We start from the raw sequence: 15919 nt of genomic DNA, 5'->3' as shown, positions 1-15919 counted from the left end.
ACTACCTTGAAGTGTAAACTTGTTTAATAAACCATATCTTTCATTTTCGATTTTTAATTCACGTAGTCCGGGAACTTTCCGGACAAACTGTGTACACCGAAAAGCAATATGTGCGCGGTTATGTGCGTTAAACGCCGCTGTGCGATCGAACATAAAGACGACTAGTGTAAATTATCGTATTTTGTTGTAATTATTGTTTTGAAAGAGAATCACGTACGGCTCATTTTTCAACTTGTACATATAAAAGTACATATCTTCAAAGAGTAACGCAATTACGGAAATTATTTTTATGTTAAAATAACAATTTTTCTTTTTCGCGGGGTAATGCAACACGCTTGTCGCGCGCATAAAAAAAACTCGTCAACTTTTGCAACATTGATACGTGCAATACACGTGGGAAATATAGTTATGAAACATATAAATAACATAGTACACAATTTAAGCATAAACGTACTTGACATGTCAACATCATAAATTGTTTACTGAGAAAGTTTGAATTACTGCATATTTGTTATATAATTTATACACAGAAAGAGAGAGAAAGAGAGAGAAAGAGAAAAAGATGCGTTATGCTTGTGTGACCGTGTACAAGCGGAAGGACAAGAATTGCACACAGAGATTTTGCATACCTTTACAAAACGAAACTGTCGTCCGACGTGTCGAGATCAAAAACACTGTTTCGAGCTTTCAAGGGTTTTCAACCTCGAGCTTTCGAGCTTAACTATCTGAACGTCACTATGTACACTTTATCGTCACGTGTCACAGCAACTATAAGGACTCGAAACAACCGTCGCTTACCGGTATTATTAAAAACTTCCGGCGTGACTGCTATTTTCGAGAGTATATTAATATAATTCTTGCCCGCAAGTTTAGATAAAAGTAAAGTGCATCGCGAGTGAAAAGTAAAATTAATTTTTTTTTACGACGGCAAAAAGTTACTAAGTTATTTTCAACTTTTTATTGACGCAAGTTTTACTTTGATATTCGCATTAGCTGAATCGTATCAGCGTCTTGTAAAGTTTTTAACCCATCCCGATAACGAGCGGAGCAATTGACACGACCTGTGTCGTTTTTCGCAAAAGTAATTCCTCTTGTGTAAAGAGGTTTTTCACGAGAAAAAAGAAAAGCGCTGAATGACGCGGGTACATATATATATATATATATATATATATATATATATATTTCTTCATATAACACGATGCTCGCTCTCACTTATATGACTTTTCCGTCTTAGAGAGCCGTAACTGCGCTAAACTCGCGACTTCCCGCGTGTGTTTAACGTAACGGGTGCTGCTAGGCGGAGTCGGCGCACTTATCTAGAGATGCCCCAAAAGTGCTCGGCGTTTCGCAGTTCAATCGTTACCCGCTGTGTTCGGTGAAGCCAAAACGATCGGAACAACGTGCTCGTTCCTGCGAAACTCCGTAAAGATACTTGGTTCCGGTTGCGCGCATTGGATGTACCGTAAGTTTATCGGAGTAAACGTTAAAAAAAAAAAGAAAGATCCCTCCCTTCCTCCCTCCTCCCGCAAATAAAGACTACAAAATAAATATATCGGAAAGTCCGCAGTGCCGCGTAACGATCTTGAGCCACTTCCGTAAGAAAATGAAGAGATAAATTTGAATGCAAGTTTTTTTTGTTTTTTTGTTTTTTTTAACTTTAAGATTAATTTTCTCAAGTTTTACAAAAATCTGAGTTAGATTGCTGTTGAGCTGAAAGTTTCAATCTCTCTCAACTTTGGAGATCGCACTTTTATATGCACCATACATTACGCAATACCCGTTGTCATCGTTTATCTCGGTTCGTTGTGAAAGATAATCTGTTCTGTGCGACTTTTTTTTTTTTTTTTTTTTCATAAAATGTAAATGTAAATGTTACCCCGAGCGCGGTTTGATTTTCGCTTGATTTTGATACTACGTCTCTCTTTAAAATACTCGACACTTTATCGCATCGCAGCGAGCGCAGGTGCCCGCGCCTTTCGCATCGTCCATGCACACAAGGATACCGATGAGTGGAGGAAAAGGGAGAGAGAGAAAGAGGGGTAGAGGCCACCGAGACACGTTAATGAGTTTTTCGAGGGACGTGCCGGGCGCAGAGACGATCGACAAGAGGCGGGAATTAGAGGTGCGAGAAAGCCACGAGGTGGGGTCGTCTGGCAACAAAAGAGGGAAAGAGCGAAAAGATGAGAGAACGAGTGAGAAGAGAGAGAGATATATATATATATATAAAGAGAGAGAGAGAGAGAGAGAAGGCAGCGAAATCGAGGGAAGCAAAGGGCCGCTCAAGATCGATTCCCCAGTTTTAAATTTAAATAAATGCCAGCTCGCGTAGCCGATAAGGCCCTACCTCGCAATAGACACGCGCGAACCTCCCTCGTTTTAGTGGCAATCTTTCTTTCTAGCGCCGCACCACAGAGCCCGGGTTGCGACAGATCCGAGAACACCTCCCGTAAGATCAATATCATCAGAAAATCCGATCGCTACTACAGGATATTTACTACCGCCGAATGCTATATCACTGCGTTTTACACAGCGATTAAACGCACCAAATAATGATTCCAAGAAAAATGATCGGAACTAAATCGTGCCTAGCAATTTGGATAGCTCCTTGCTGTAATTTCACGTAAATAAGTTTAGAAATATATAATCAAATATACCTTGAGATAATATTTATTTATATTTGGAAAAATTATATAATTTAATAAAATTTTCATTTAAAGAATTCGACATGCGACGTTTGTTGCAAAGAGAATAAATCGCACCTTTCTTCGTGTAACGATGTATTATACACACACACTCTCATCGAGAGCTGACGGATGCGAGATCAAAAATCAACGACAAAAAAACGAAAAATAAGAATTTGTTGCGCAAACCGTCAATTAATTTTAAATTTATCGATAAATTCGCGAGGGTTATGAAATCGCATTTTCGTCGGTCGGAAAAGCGGATGCTTTCCAGCCTTTACTCGGGATAAACCGAAATCAATGGATTCAAATGCCGATCTGTAATATCGGCGCCCACGTGGCGTGCGCGCCAAGCAGAATTCCAATTTCCTCGGGCGTCGGACAATTAAATTACAATCGGCAAACACGATAAGCACGATCGTTCCGATCAGAATGGATGCTGCAGGGTAGCATCGTTTAAATCAAAATGTCGGACTTTTTCTCCCCCCCCCTCTTCCCCCAACCCCGAAAAAAAGGAACAAATAAAAACACTGTCCCGCACCACATTCATCAATGTAAATCAATACTTCCTCTGTCATGGAAAGTATATTTTGTTTCTCTGTCGCGAGAGAATATATATATATATATATATATATATATATGTCGCGTCTCTGTGTTAATAGTTTCACCGATGAATAATACTGTGTTATTGTCACTCGCGATGTGCGGTAAGATAACCGCGCGCTATGACGTGTTATATGAAGTTTCATACATATGTGACAAAATTTTCAAAATAATCTCTTCCCTCTCGCACTCCCACGGACAAAAACTCATTTGGTGAGAAGCACGGAAAAGCGATAAAAAAAAAAAAAAAAAAGAAAAAAAACACATTTCGAAAGACAATTTTCTAAAACTAACATTTATTTGCGAGCGTATATATTCATCTCTTGCGCGTAATCGAAACAAACAGTATTTCTCGTTTGGTTTCACGGTTTGTATTGTTTAAGTTTGAAGAAGAACGTAACGTGGGAAAACGAAAGAGACAAAAATTAATCATATTCAAATCCAACCGATGATACCGGGATGCGTAATAAATTTGCATTCGAAAAAGAATTATACATACTTTTTTCTCGTGTTATTATTATAAAATTATATTCGCGCGCGAGATATTTATCGCTTAAAAAAATTGTGAAAAAAATACAAGAGAAAACACTGAATTTTCACGAAAATTTTTATGATTGCACGAAAGTTATTATTAACGGTGCAACACGATCCGCATGGTTTGCTGCGAGCATTTTCCAACAAGACTTTTAAGCATCGCGGCGGGTAACGATGAGGAAGAAGAGGGGGGTCATCTTTACGTAATTCCGTTTCTGAGTTTGCAGGTGGCTTAATTTTTGCCGTAACACGTCTGTCGTTGCGCGCCCGCGCGCGCTTCGCTCCGTTGCGTCCCGCAGAGATACGGCACGGATTTTTCTCGTTGCTGATTTTAATAACAGATTGCTACTGGAAGCTACCGGGAGAGAGGAGAGAGAGAGAGAGAGAGGACGCAGGGATGTTAGCGTCGGTGCCCGAGGGACAAGGAGAGAAACGAGAAAGAGAAGGGTCGTGTCTCTGAGTCACTGCTTATACGTGACTACGGCAACGACGACGCCGTCGCCGCCACCTCCGATATAACACCTCCTCCCCCTCGCATTCTCTGCAATGTTTCGCCGTTACATTCTCTCCAAATGCGATACCTATACCCGCCTACGCGAACGACGGACACGTTCGAATAAATTAAAACGATTCTTTCGTGACCTGCAACCTCATTTCGCCCCCCATGCCGCTTCCTTTTCTCAGAAAACATCTTCGCGCGCGCGCGCGGTGACGGTAAGAGTGATAAATAAAATTAGCACGACTCGTGACGAATTGCATCGAGTTTCTGCGCTACGTGTACTTGGTGTTTAAATGGTTTTTATCCGTGCACTCCCGTTTATTGAGAATATAGATCGAGTCATTTGTTCGCACACACCCTGGTAAACCCCGAAATTATTCGACGAGAAGTCGTAGACGCCTTTTTGATTTTCAGAGAAACAACATTCTTTGCAAATAATATATTTCTCGAAATTTATAGCACAAATAAATATTATATAACAAATAAAGTCGGGAAGGTAAGTGATATGTTACACACACATTTGAGGGAATTAGGTTTTAAATGTTAACTCTTTTTAACGTTAACTGCAAAAAGTTAACTCGCGATGTTTTAGCAAATAAGAGTTAATGAAAATGTTGTCATTAAATTTGGCAGAAAAAACAAGAAAAAAGAAAGAAATCAAAGGTTGAACGCGCGTTTCTCGGCAATTTTATTCAAAAATTCTAGTTTACATACTCGCATTTCTTAATGGAAATTTATGCAGAACGCGCTACACGTAATTTCGACTTTCTCTCCTTCATCAACAAGTCTGTCTGTCCGAGTCGGAAATGGCGACTTTATCATCCTAAATTCGCGCGCTATCTAATGAGAGTCGAAAATTATATTCTTTGACAAGAAAGAGAGAGAGAGAGAGAGAGAGAAAGAGAGAGAGAGAGAGAGAGAGAGAGAGAGAGATAGAGAGAGATACGCGCGCATATCGTTTCATATTTTCGTGGAAAATTGAAGTGCGCATACGTAAGTCGTCGCGATTATCGTAAAAAACCCAGTCACGCTCGATCGTTATTCGCAACGTCGAACGGAAAATCTAAGCAACTCAAATAAACGCGAACAGTGTGGAAAACTTGTGGGATTAAAAAAAAAAAAAACCAAAAAAGTATATCGGCAAAAAAGTATATTGTTCAATGGAGCGAACGGGACATGTGTTTTGTCATTTTCGTAACTTTGCAAATATAATTGTACATACGCGGCGCGTAATATAAAGTCTATCTATAACTATAAACATATATTCTCTGAATATCAACACTTGTCAAGGTATTAATAATTGTGTCAACGATACCGGTGTGTGCGTGTGTTTACGTTTCTGGTGACTATATTAATACCAGTAACAAGAGAGTAACAATTGTGTTTACTGAAATTATATTTGCCGGCAAACAAATGCGTCGTCACAAATTCAATCGCATTGACACAATACAGAGTCGAGAATGAAAATATTTCACGAGACGTTTGCAGACGCGTAACGATAACTGCGTTCGACGATAACTCTATAATTATCAGATATATACAACATATTACATTACAATATATTATATACCGCGAACGCCACGAACGTTGTCGACGCACATAAATGGGAGGGGATGAAACGCAGGCGGAGAACGCGTACACACAAGTTTTTTCAAGCTCTAAATCTTGTAATATCATCAGACTACGGGGGTCTCGATAGATGACTCTCCCCCTCTCTCTCTCTCTTCCTGTAATCTGTCCGACCTTTTAATTAATCCTCACTTGAACGCGTAAAAATTCGCCAAGTGTTACGCGCTTTATCTTTCGGTTGCACTACGCGTTCTTCTCTGAAACGCTTAGAAATGTATTGTTATAATCTAGTAATAAAATTAATAATAAAAAAAATTTTAAAAACACGTACACACACCATCAATAACGTATAAACTGACGTGTATATGGCGCGCGCGTACACACATACAAAACATATGTAAAACAATGTAAAATATTTTCATTCTCATTAAAAGTTGCGCGTCAGAATTTTATTTCTCTTACAGAGAGTGTGAGATATATGTGAATAAATTATAAATTATATCGATAACAATTCCTACTACTATTTAAAAGAAATTTATTATTTTCCGAATGTACGGGAAATATGTGAACTCACGAAGATTCACCTGTGCGTGCGCGCGCGCGCGCGCACGTGTGTGTACATGCGCACTGGAGCAAGTTTTTTTAGTGCGAGTGAAATTCTTACCAATATTACATATCAGCAGAATATTTCGATATGATACGGAAACGAGTTGTATGAAATAGCCATGGGTCAATGAAAGAGTCAATATTGTCCCTCCTGAATACGAGCGAGTGAAATCAGATATGAAATACAAAAGTGTATCGTCGTTGATAAAAACTAAGTAAATATTGCATGTCGCACAATAATAACCGTACTTTTTGTAATTTAAAAAATATCAGCCGTTGATCTTTTTAACATCGATCATTAGTGCGAATTTGTTAGACGCGCTTGCGCGATGAAAAAACTCGATGATTCTAATTTGCGCGTAATTTTACAGACCTGACAATTAACGTTGCTTGATCAGCTTTCATGTTTACTTTGTAAAAAAATATTTTAGTAGAAAACGTTTTAAGAAAACAAGTAGAAGATACGTTTTTCGGAAACAAACAAATCGCAAATTGCGCTACACGCCGTGCACGAAGCAATAGCTTTTGTCAATCTCTTATGCGCATTCGTGTCGACGATGATAGCGAGACTTATCGCGAACAAAACTATTGCATTACTCGATCGTAATTTAACTTCAAAAGAGCTCAAGGTAATACTCGTTGACAAAAGCCTTTGCCATTTACGCGGTTGCAAATGGAATTAAAAGGACGCCTAAAAGGATAATCCGCGGCGGTATCCGAGTCGAGAATTGCGTAAATACATTCGCCTCCTTTGTCGCTCCTACGGAAATAGCGTCTCATCTTCAAATCACACGAAATTATACGACCCATCTTTCTCTAACGCTGTCAAATTAATTAGTCTTGGTTTATGTATACATACATATATATATATATATATATATATATATATATATACATGTGGATGAATCCTCATTTTGTTTTCCTGTTTGTTTTCGCGAAATCTCTCGTGCGCCGCGCGGTTCTCTCGGGTTTGGATCCTTATGTGGCAACTCGAAGGGAGCCACCGTCTTAAGAATACGAAGATTATGTTTTGCATAAGCCCCGGCAAACTTCCGTTTTCCTCACCCCACGCTATCTCTTTGTAGTCGACTTAAAAGGCGGATGCAATTTTACTTTACGGATAATTAATAATTAAATATCACGGAGAGCTTTCTTCAAGATGGAATAACATGGCGAGAAAATCGTTAATCTCTTTTTTTTTTTTTTCTTTTTTATCGTAGTATTTTTATGCGTGTTTCCTTTTCTCATTTACATTTAGTTTACGAGTCAAATCGGCGAAAAGACAAATTGTATAATTTTCACATTTGTCTCGAGCAATTTGCGGCGAATCTTCGCCGCAACACAATCGTTTAGATAAATTTGTAAAAAGAAAAGAGTGGACACGGGGGGCAAAGGAAATCCACTTCGATTGTATATACGCGTGTGTGTGGATGAACGGCGATCCCACCGGATGCGGAAACGAAAAGCAAAACGTGTGTCGCGGTGAGGAAACATGTCATAGAGAAGCGACGACGAGGAAAGGCACGTGCCCGGTATTTAGGAGCAGCAGTAACGTAACAATAGGCAAGTACAGGGGTGGAAACGGTAATGGTGTGTCGCGGTTCGCCCGAGCTTACTTTTATGTCTCACCGGGGGAAACCCTTCTGTGTACCTCTTTCACACTCGCACACATGCGATAGTGACTTTCAACGCCCCTTTTCACCGCTTTTCTCTCCTTGTGCTGTCTCTCACCCCGTCTCTCGCTCCTATACTTCTCTCTATGTTCGTCTGTTACTTTCTTTCTCCCTCTCTCTCTCTCTCTCTCTTGCTCTCGTTCACTTGTACGCTTATTTTAGTACGGCGAGAAGCTGCCTCTAGGCAAGAGAGAAAGAGAGAGAGAGAGAGAGAGATACAGAGAGAAAGAGGCAAAAGACTCAGCAAAGCTTGCTGCCTTGTCGTCGGTTTCCTTTCTATGTTATTAAATTGTATATTGTTGAACCTCTTTCCGAGCAACGCGTACTACACGTAGTACCGCCACAGTCACCACTTAGAAGCCACCTTATAGCCGTAGTGGCAGCTTATACCACATTTGCGCTCAGTAGTACCTTTACTTTCGCGAGAGAAATCTGGTTCGTCGAAATCTAATTACGCGATTTTTCCTCCAATTCTTTATTCTCGTTCGATATCACACATGAATTTCGCATACACGTCGTGCGATATTTATATTGCACGACATATTGTACAAAAAAAAAAAAAATAAAAATAAAAACAGTTATGATTTTTTTTTAATTACCCAGGAATAACATGTGATATTTTTTGTAGTATTGCAAAATAGAAAAAAAAGTTATACTTACAGTCAACCGACACTTTAATTTGCTTGCTGACTGACGGCGGTATGCCGTTGCTGGCGATGCATAAATATGCACCCATGTCCAGTCTCGATATCCGCAACATTTCCAGTGTTTCGCCTTCCCATTCCTGAACTGAAATCGGTTTTGTTTTGTTACAAATACAATATCATCTCAATTTCATCAATTAATTATTTCTAGTTTTTCATATCACACATCGGCGTGTATATTTTTATCCCATTTACGTTAAAAATTGCGGGATGTGCAAAAGAGTTTGCACATTTTGTTATTAAGTTACATACCAGACACAGTTTTGTTGATCGATATCTTGGAATTGTCGTCTCTTCGCCAACGTATGTTGGGTTTCGGGCTGCCGGTCGCTTTGCAGGTGAGAGTCACATTCGCGCCCTCGCGAACGATCGCGTCCGACGAGCTTTGCGAATCGTCGATGTTCGGCGGCACTGTAAAACAATAAACACGAATATTCGAGTTTGCGAATTATTTTAACGACAGTATTCGAATTTATTGTCGTGTGATTACTACGATTAATTCGAAATTTAAGTAATCATCATACGGAAGGAGCAAACACACAATGTCGATTACACGAAGAAATAAAACTCAACTCGCGAGTCACAGAGCCGAGGAAGGACTTTCATTTGTAAATTTGAAAAAGTCGAGAGCTAAACAGGAACAGCGGACAACAGTGACGCGTAGATAAGGCGGAATGAAGAAGAAAAAACGAAAAAAAGTCCGTGAAAAACTCGTAATCACTAATGATAAGAAGCGCCTTCTCCGCTGTAAGAGAAATGTTCTGGTGGACTGGCGGAGCGAGCGGCACCGACAAAGTTTTGTCCCATTTTAACCCCGCGAGCGGAAGCAACGGAGCAGACCACGTTTCCGCCGTTGAGATTTCCAGTTTCCCCGCTATTTTGCATGCCCCTGACAGATTCCAACGTCGCGTTTCCTTCTTTTCCTTCGACAATTACTAAACCGTCTTAACACCGAGATGAAACGAAGAAAACCCACGCGCGTTAACGTGATAACTGATTAAAAATCTTGCCGACGTGGCGCGAGAAAAACCGTTCAATCCAGAATCGTATTGAGAAATTCGATCACGTAAGTCACGTTAGAAGCTAAATTTTGCATCGTAAAGAGATCGCGATTCCGATTTGTAATTTTTTTTTTGTTTTTTAATAAAATAATTTTGCAACATATCGTATTTATTGTGTGGAAACGAGTATGTTTCTCTTTCTCAAATTGTGTTAATTTCTTCAAAATGTCGCGCGCACCTACGCTCGTCATAAATGCTATATGAACCGCGTTTTAAGCGTACAAAAGATCAAAATGTTATAAATCACTGACGGATCAGCGTAGTATTGATAACTTTATTTGATTTCACGGTGACAGCAATATCATCGCACATTTCACATTTGCGTAATATTGACCGCGTCGTCGGTGCCCTCGAATTAAGTGGCCGAACGCGCGTCTAGGCGCGCACGGGAGCGAGAAAGAGAGTGACGAATAATTCATTGACGTTGTCGTTGACGTGGTAACGAATAATATTAGTACACAGACATACGTCGTCTGCAACGTCGACATTGATCAAATTTAAAAATGCAAGTTGGTTGGTTTGAGAGCACGTTTAAATATATATATATTTATTGCTGCTTAAATAGAAGTACGATATACAAATATCAAATGACTCTCTTCTTCTCCGCGCGAATTAATTCATCAATCGTTATATATCGCGACTTTGATATAGAATAAAGAATTAAATAATAAAAATACTATTCGTGTAGCACTGCAAGTTAAACATACACATTATTTAACACTTTCGATTTCTATGACATATGTATACATCGTCCCCCAAAAAAATGAATTTGTAAAATTGCATTTAATTTATTATTATTTTGTTTTACAAATTGCTGCGCGACAATAAATGGTTTATCTCGTCTAGTTTATAATATACCAGCACAACACAGGCGCTACGCGCACGCTATTATTCTTTTTATTTTAACGTGTAGTGTCAGTAAACACAACCTGTCACTGCGATGATAGCTAGTATATACGTCTTACAAACCATATAATATACATTAAAGAAATATCAGAAATACGGCATGTTGAAAATCAAAATAAAAAAATAGTGTAAGCGAGAAGTGAAAAACTAAAGTCACGTGACTTTATTTTAGTTACGTTTTTAAAGACACGCGCAATGAAGTCGCGCTGGAACGGCGCGAGACAGTACCATGCCTCTTGATTCGTACGACATGAATCGAGAAACATCCGGGAAACGTCAAATCAGCGTCAAGATAAAAACGACAACAATCAATTACACATGCTTTTTCTGGTAGAACACAGACGCGCGCTACGCGCACGCTATTATTATTTTTATTTAACGTGTTTATTTAACGTTTTTATTTAACATGTCAGTGAACACAACCTGTCACCGCGACAGCTAGTATATACGTCTTACAAATCATATAATACATATTAGAAAAAGATCAGAAATAACGTATGAAAATCAAAATTAAAAAAATAGTGAGAGAGAGGAGTGGAAAAACAACACGTAACAAAAGTTACGTGACAGAGAAAAGAGTAAAAGAGAATATTATATATATTATATATAATATTCTATATTTATATATAATACACACACACACACACACATATATATATATATATACCGTAATCACGTGACCAAAGTCAGTGACTCCGCCGCGGTCGCGCGATTGAGGTCAGTGACTCCGCCAAGGTCGTGCGACCGAGGTCAGTGACCTTACTGTAGTATGTATATAATATATATAATATACAATATAAAGTATAATATTATAAATATATAATAAATTATATGTATAATAATATATATTATTTAATGTTATATAATAATATAAAGTACAATCACGTTAGTTTAGTCACGTGTTGCTTTTCTACTCTTTCCTGTCACGTGACTTTACCTTAGTCACATTTTTAATTTTCTCCACGTATATGACGAACTGTCAAAATCACCTTTCTGTCATTATTTACTTTCTCGATCTTACCAATTCGATTCGACTCGACTCGACTCGACTCGATCAACCAACCGGCAACCAATCGGCAATGCGGAAAAGAGGCAATAATATAGATGCGATATATTCGAATCTATATCTTCTCATTTTCAAATACACAAACGTTCAAAATGAGCTTTCTTTTGTTTTTTCAACCCTTAATAGATACTAAAAATTTAATTTAATTTAAGTTATTCTAATTGGATTTTACACAATGTGTACGTATGTACCATAAAAGCAATACATGTATATTCAGAGGAAATTAAAAGTTATCTCGATTGGTGAATTCCGAATATATGCATATATATGTGAGAAAGAAATATTTTATATACGTATACATATTGTATATATATATCTACGTTACAATTTCATAAATTGAAAGTGGCGTAATTGAATGAAATACTTTGCTTCGACCATTTTCTCGATGATGGAAATTAACTCCGTAGAATATTGCAATTTTTGCAACATATTCGCATATATATATATATGTATATAATATACATATGTATATACATATGTATATACATGTGCATAGTATATCGATATGACGCATTTTTACTAAATTGTTTCTCACGCGTTCCTCCGTGCGTATTGCGAATTATGGCGAACATAGAATCTCGCTTCGACACAATTTGCTCTGTTGCAAATCGGCCGTGGGGAGGAGAATATAAAACAAAACAATATGATTAAAAAAAAAACCACTAAAATTAAGTATAATGTTTGTTTTCTACATCATCCTACCTACTTTAAATTCGTCATTGAAAATTCATTTGGATGATAGATTGAAGTTTTCCTTCCGATTTTTTACGGTAAATCTCTGCGAAAAAAGAAAATTCGACCTTTTGTCTGTTAACAGCCGCGTGGTCGACAAGGGAGTGCGGCCAATCCTATGAATTACCGCAGGTGTCCGCCGATATCCTGCATTAATGCTAATGCGGGGTGTTACCGAATTGTTGAACAAGGGCAGATTGAACGCGCGCGCGGGGCGCGCGTTCTACTTTCTCTCTCTCTCTCTCTCTCTCTCTCACCCTCTCGCCACCCTTCTGCGCCGTTATACTGCAGCCGCGTAACGGTCTGTTGATGCATTATTCAAGCGCAAACGCCGCCTCTGCCGCGCGCGTGTTGCCGCGCTGTTGTGCGTTAACTTGTCCTAAACTCCGCCAACACAACGTTCGAGAAACGCCGGAGGAGAGAGATCGTTCAGCGATGCTCACCAGTTCGCGGCGGAATCTTGAAGGCAAACGCGCGCGCGCGCTGCCGCGTATGGTTTTTAGTTTTCGTTTTATTTTCCGAGAACGTACATGTACAAAATTTTTTACAAAAATACATACATGTATTATCTTGTTACTGTATTAAATGACGTTACTGTATTATCTCCCAGAATAGTTACATTCAAAAGAGGAATACCAGGATGATTTTATCGAATTTCACCGAGCAAATGAAGTCATTCGGTAAACTGCGAACGTCGCTAAATACGGCATGCCCTTAGGGAATCTAACGTCGAGCTCTAACATCGGATCCTATAATATACAATAGATATGCCTCTCCTGACTGCGATGCGCTGTATACACAACATTCTACATAATGCACATAGTCGTGATAATGGGCGCAAATTAGTCGAGAAAGATACAGGACAAGACTTGAATGTGTGCGACATTACATTTGCGATCGAAACACAAACGTGGTTTTCCCAATACGAATTATTGCAATATCAATTTAATTAGATCTCGGATATGTACACAACACAGATTATTTCGGATTATTTAAAAAAAAAAGACATTTGAAAAAATCATCATTGCGTGTCTGCTTCCAGATTTGCCGCTGCTTCTCTTTATTCTTTTTTTTACTTTATTCGATTAATAAGTCAGCAACCTCGTTGTTAAATTAATTTACAATAAAGATCAGATCTACTATCCGACAAGTGAAATGTAAAATATAATTAAAACATATATTTTCAGAGAGAAGGTTCTGAGCTTGATATATTTCATGAAAAAAAAATAAAAGACTACGTATACACTCTCCTTGAAATCTCAATCTCTAATGAAATTCGCAGAATCACATATCTCTTTTTAAAAGAAGAACTTCAATCAGCAAACTGCTCTCTTCTGTGCAAAAATCACGAGATTATCTCGTACTACGCGGCAAACGTAGAGACAGATAATACCTAAATGGATTGGCGGAGCTTGTTACGCGCAATGTAGTCATAGCAGATCGCCATTGTGTCGGCTCTATCGGCATTATCACGAAGTGTCGAAAGAGAATGAGAGAGAGAGAGAGAGAGACATTGAAAGAGAGAGAGAGAGAGAGAGAGCAGCGAGAGGAAATCTTGCGTGTGTTTGTGCCGTGAAGGGCAAGAGTCCCGTGGAAACAATTAATCTAGCCCACTGATTACTCCACCGACGCATCTATCCCTCTCTCATCCCCGGTATCGTTTCTCTCCGCTTGAACGGTCCGCTGCAGCCGAGATGTCAAAACTCGAGATATTAATATGTTCTCTCGGCTGGCAGAGAGACGACCGTCTCAGGGCCTTATTGATATTCTCTTCTGATGAAATTATTACGGCTCTGTTGCTCCCGCAGATTAGCGAACGAAGAGATGAAGAAAGAGAGAGAGAGAGAGAGAGAATTATAGAGAAAGAGATAAATATATACTTTCGCTTTCTAAGCATTAATTCTCCGTTTAGAGATATAGTCCGCGATAAAATACTTATGCTCCGTTTCATATAAACTTCGCCGTGGTAAGCTGACTCCATTACGCGAAATGAGATTTATTCGGAGCGTCTAATGGGTTCACAGTGCGATACGATAAGGCCGTAAATAGCAATCGATCGAGACATGTTCTCTACTAATGGCACTCGCTGAATTAACGTGGAATGTATGAGATAATCTTTTTTCTCGAAGACAATAGAAGAACGTAAATAAACAGTCGGAATTCGAATTGTGCGTATTTGTTTTTTTTTTTTAAATAATGTACATTTACACACAAGAAAATTTAGTTTTTCTGACCCCGGGAGCGGGTTTTATACTTGTAATCGGTGATCAATCGGCGTCGTCAAGAATTGCTCCAAGACCTCTTCTATATAACGTATATTCGTTGAAACAAAAGGAAAACAAAAAAAACACACACAAAAACAAACACAAACTTGCGAAGGAAAACATTGAACGAGGTAAAAGCGATTTTCAATGTCGCGTAAAAACCAATATGCTTGCGCAAATAGTGTCTTACCTACAACGTGTAGATAGCCATATTGCGTTTTGGCGGCGGCAGTGTTAATCTGGCACATGTACTTTCCCTTGTCCTCCTCGTGCACGTCGTTGATATGTAGGAACCAGGTCCTGTGCTTATCGTGCGACACGGATATTCTGGGGTTCCTGGTAATAACGTGATTCTGTACCGTCAGAATAGCGCTCTTGTCGAAAAGCATCCAGGCCACCTGAAACGAGACGAATATCGCGCATATATTATATCGCGAATGAGATCTATATAATCGCGCGTATCAATTAGTCGAAATAATTTTTCTTTCTTATTAAAGGAGAACGATTTCCTCCTGTATACTGTTCTTTGTATACAAAAAAAAAATTACGCAGATGCGTATTTTGTGCCGTTCTCGGAGACAGATTAAATGTCGCGCGTAGTTTTTTTGTTGCAATATAATTTTATACGCTGCAAAGAACCATATGCGTGTATACGCTTGAGATAACAAAGCGAGAAGAATACGTAGGAGCACGTAAAAAAAAAAAAAAACAAACAGAAATAAGATTCGCGAACGAGAAACAAATGATCAGTGATCAACCTTCAAGCACGGAGTGATCTTGCAAATCTGCTGCGGTTGTAGATATCGGGATTGTAGATAGCGGGATAAATAGCTCCGAGAGGACGTTTCCTTATGGAAATCCTCGACGGCATTTGCGTCGCATATAATAACGCGCGTTTATACGACGCGCGTTTCATACGAACGCCAAAAAGATTTTTGTTCGCGCACAGAAGTATAGAGTTTCTGTTTAGTATTTCTTTAAATTACTTGTATATATATATATTCATATTCTTTTGTCTATA

At 38.8% G+C, this 15919-nt stretch overlaps 1 protein-coding gene across 1 annotated transcript in view; it reads right to left on the bottom strand.

The window, feature by feature from the left end:
• LOC109853951 (neurotrimin-like) overlaps positions 1 to 15919 on the bottom strand; it is a 144292-nt gene that overhangs the window by 45717 nt on the left and 82656 nt on the right. The window contains exons 3-5 of the mRNA XM_020426557.1: positions 15089 to 15296; positions 9122 to 9280; positions 8826 to 8954 (exon numbers count right to left, since the gene is read on the bottom strand). Of these exons, the coding sequence (XP_020282146.1) occupies positions 8826 to 8954; positions 9122 to 9280; positions 15089 to 15296 (496 nt within the window). The remainder of the gene's footprint in view (positions 1 to 8825; positions 8955 to 9121; positions 9281 to 15088; positions 15297 to 15919) is intronic.

This window comes from Pseudomyrmex gracilis, unplaced genomic scaffold (genome assembly GCF_002006095.1).
Source record: "Pseudomyrmex gracilis isolate BER0280 unplaced genomic scaffold, ASM200609v1 scaffold_57, whole genome shotgun sequence".
NCBI lineage: Eukaryota > Metazoa > Arthropoda > Insecta > Hymenoptera > Formicidae > Pseudomyrmex > Pseudomyrmex gracilis.
This window is presented reverse-complemented; position numbering and strand designations above follow the sequence as displayed.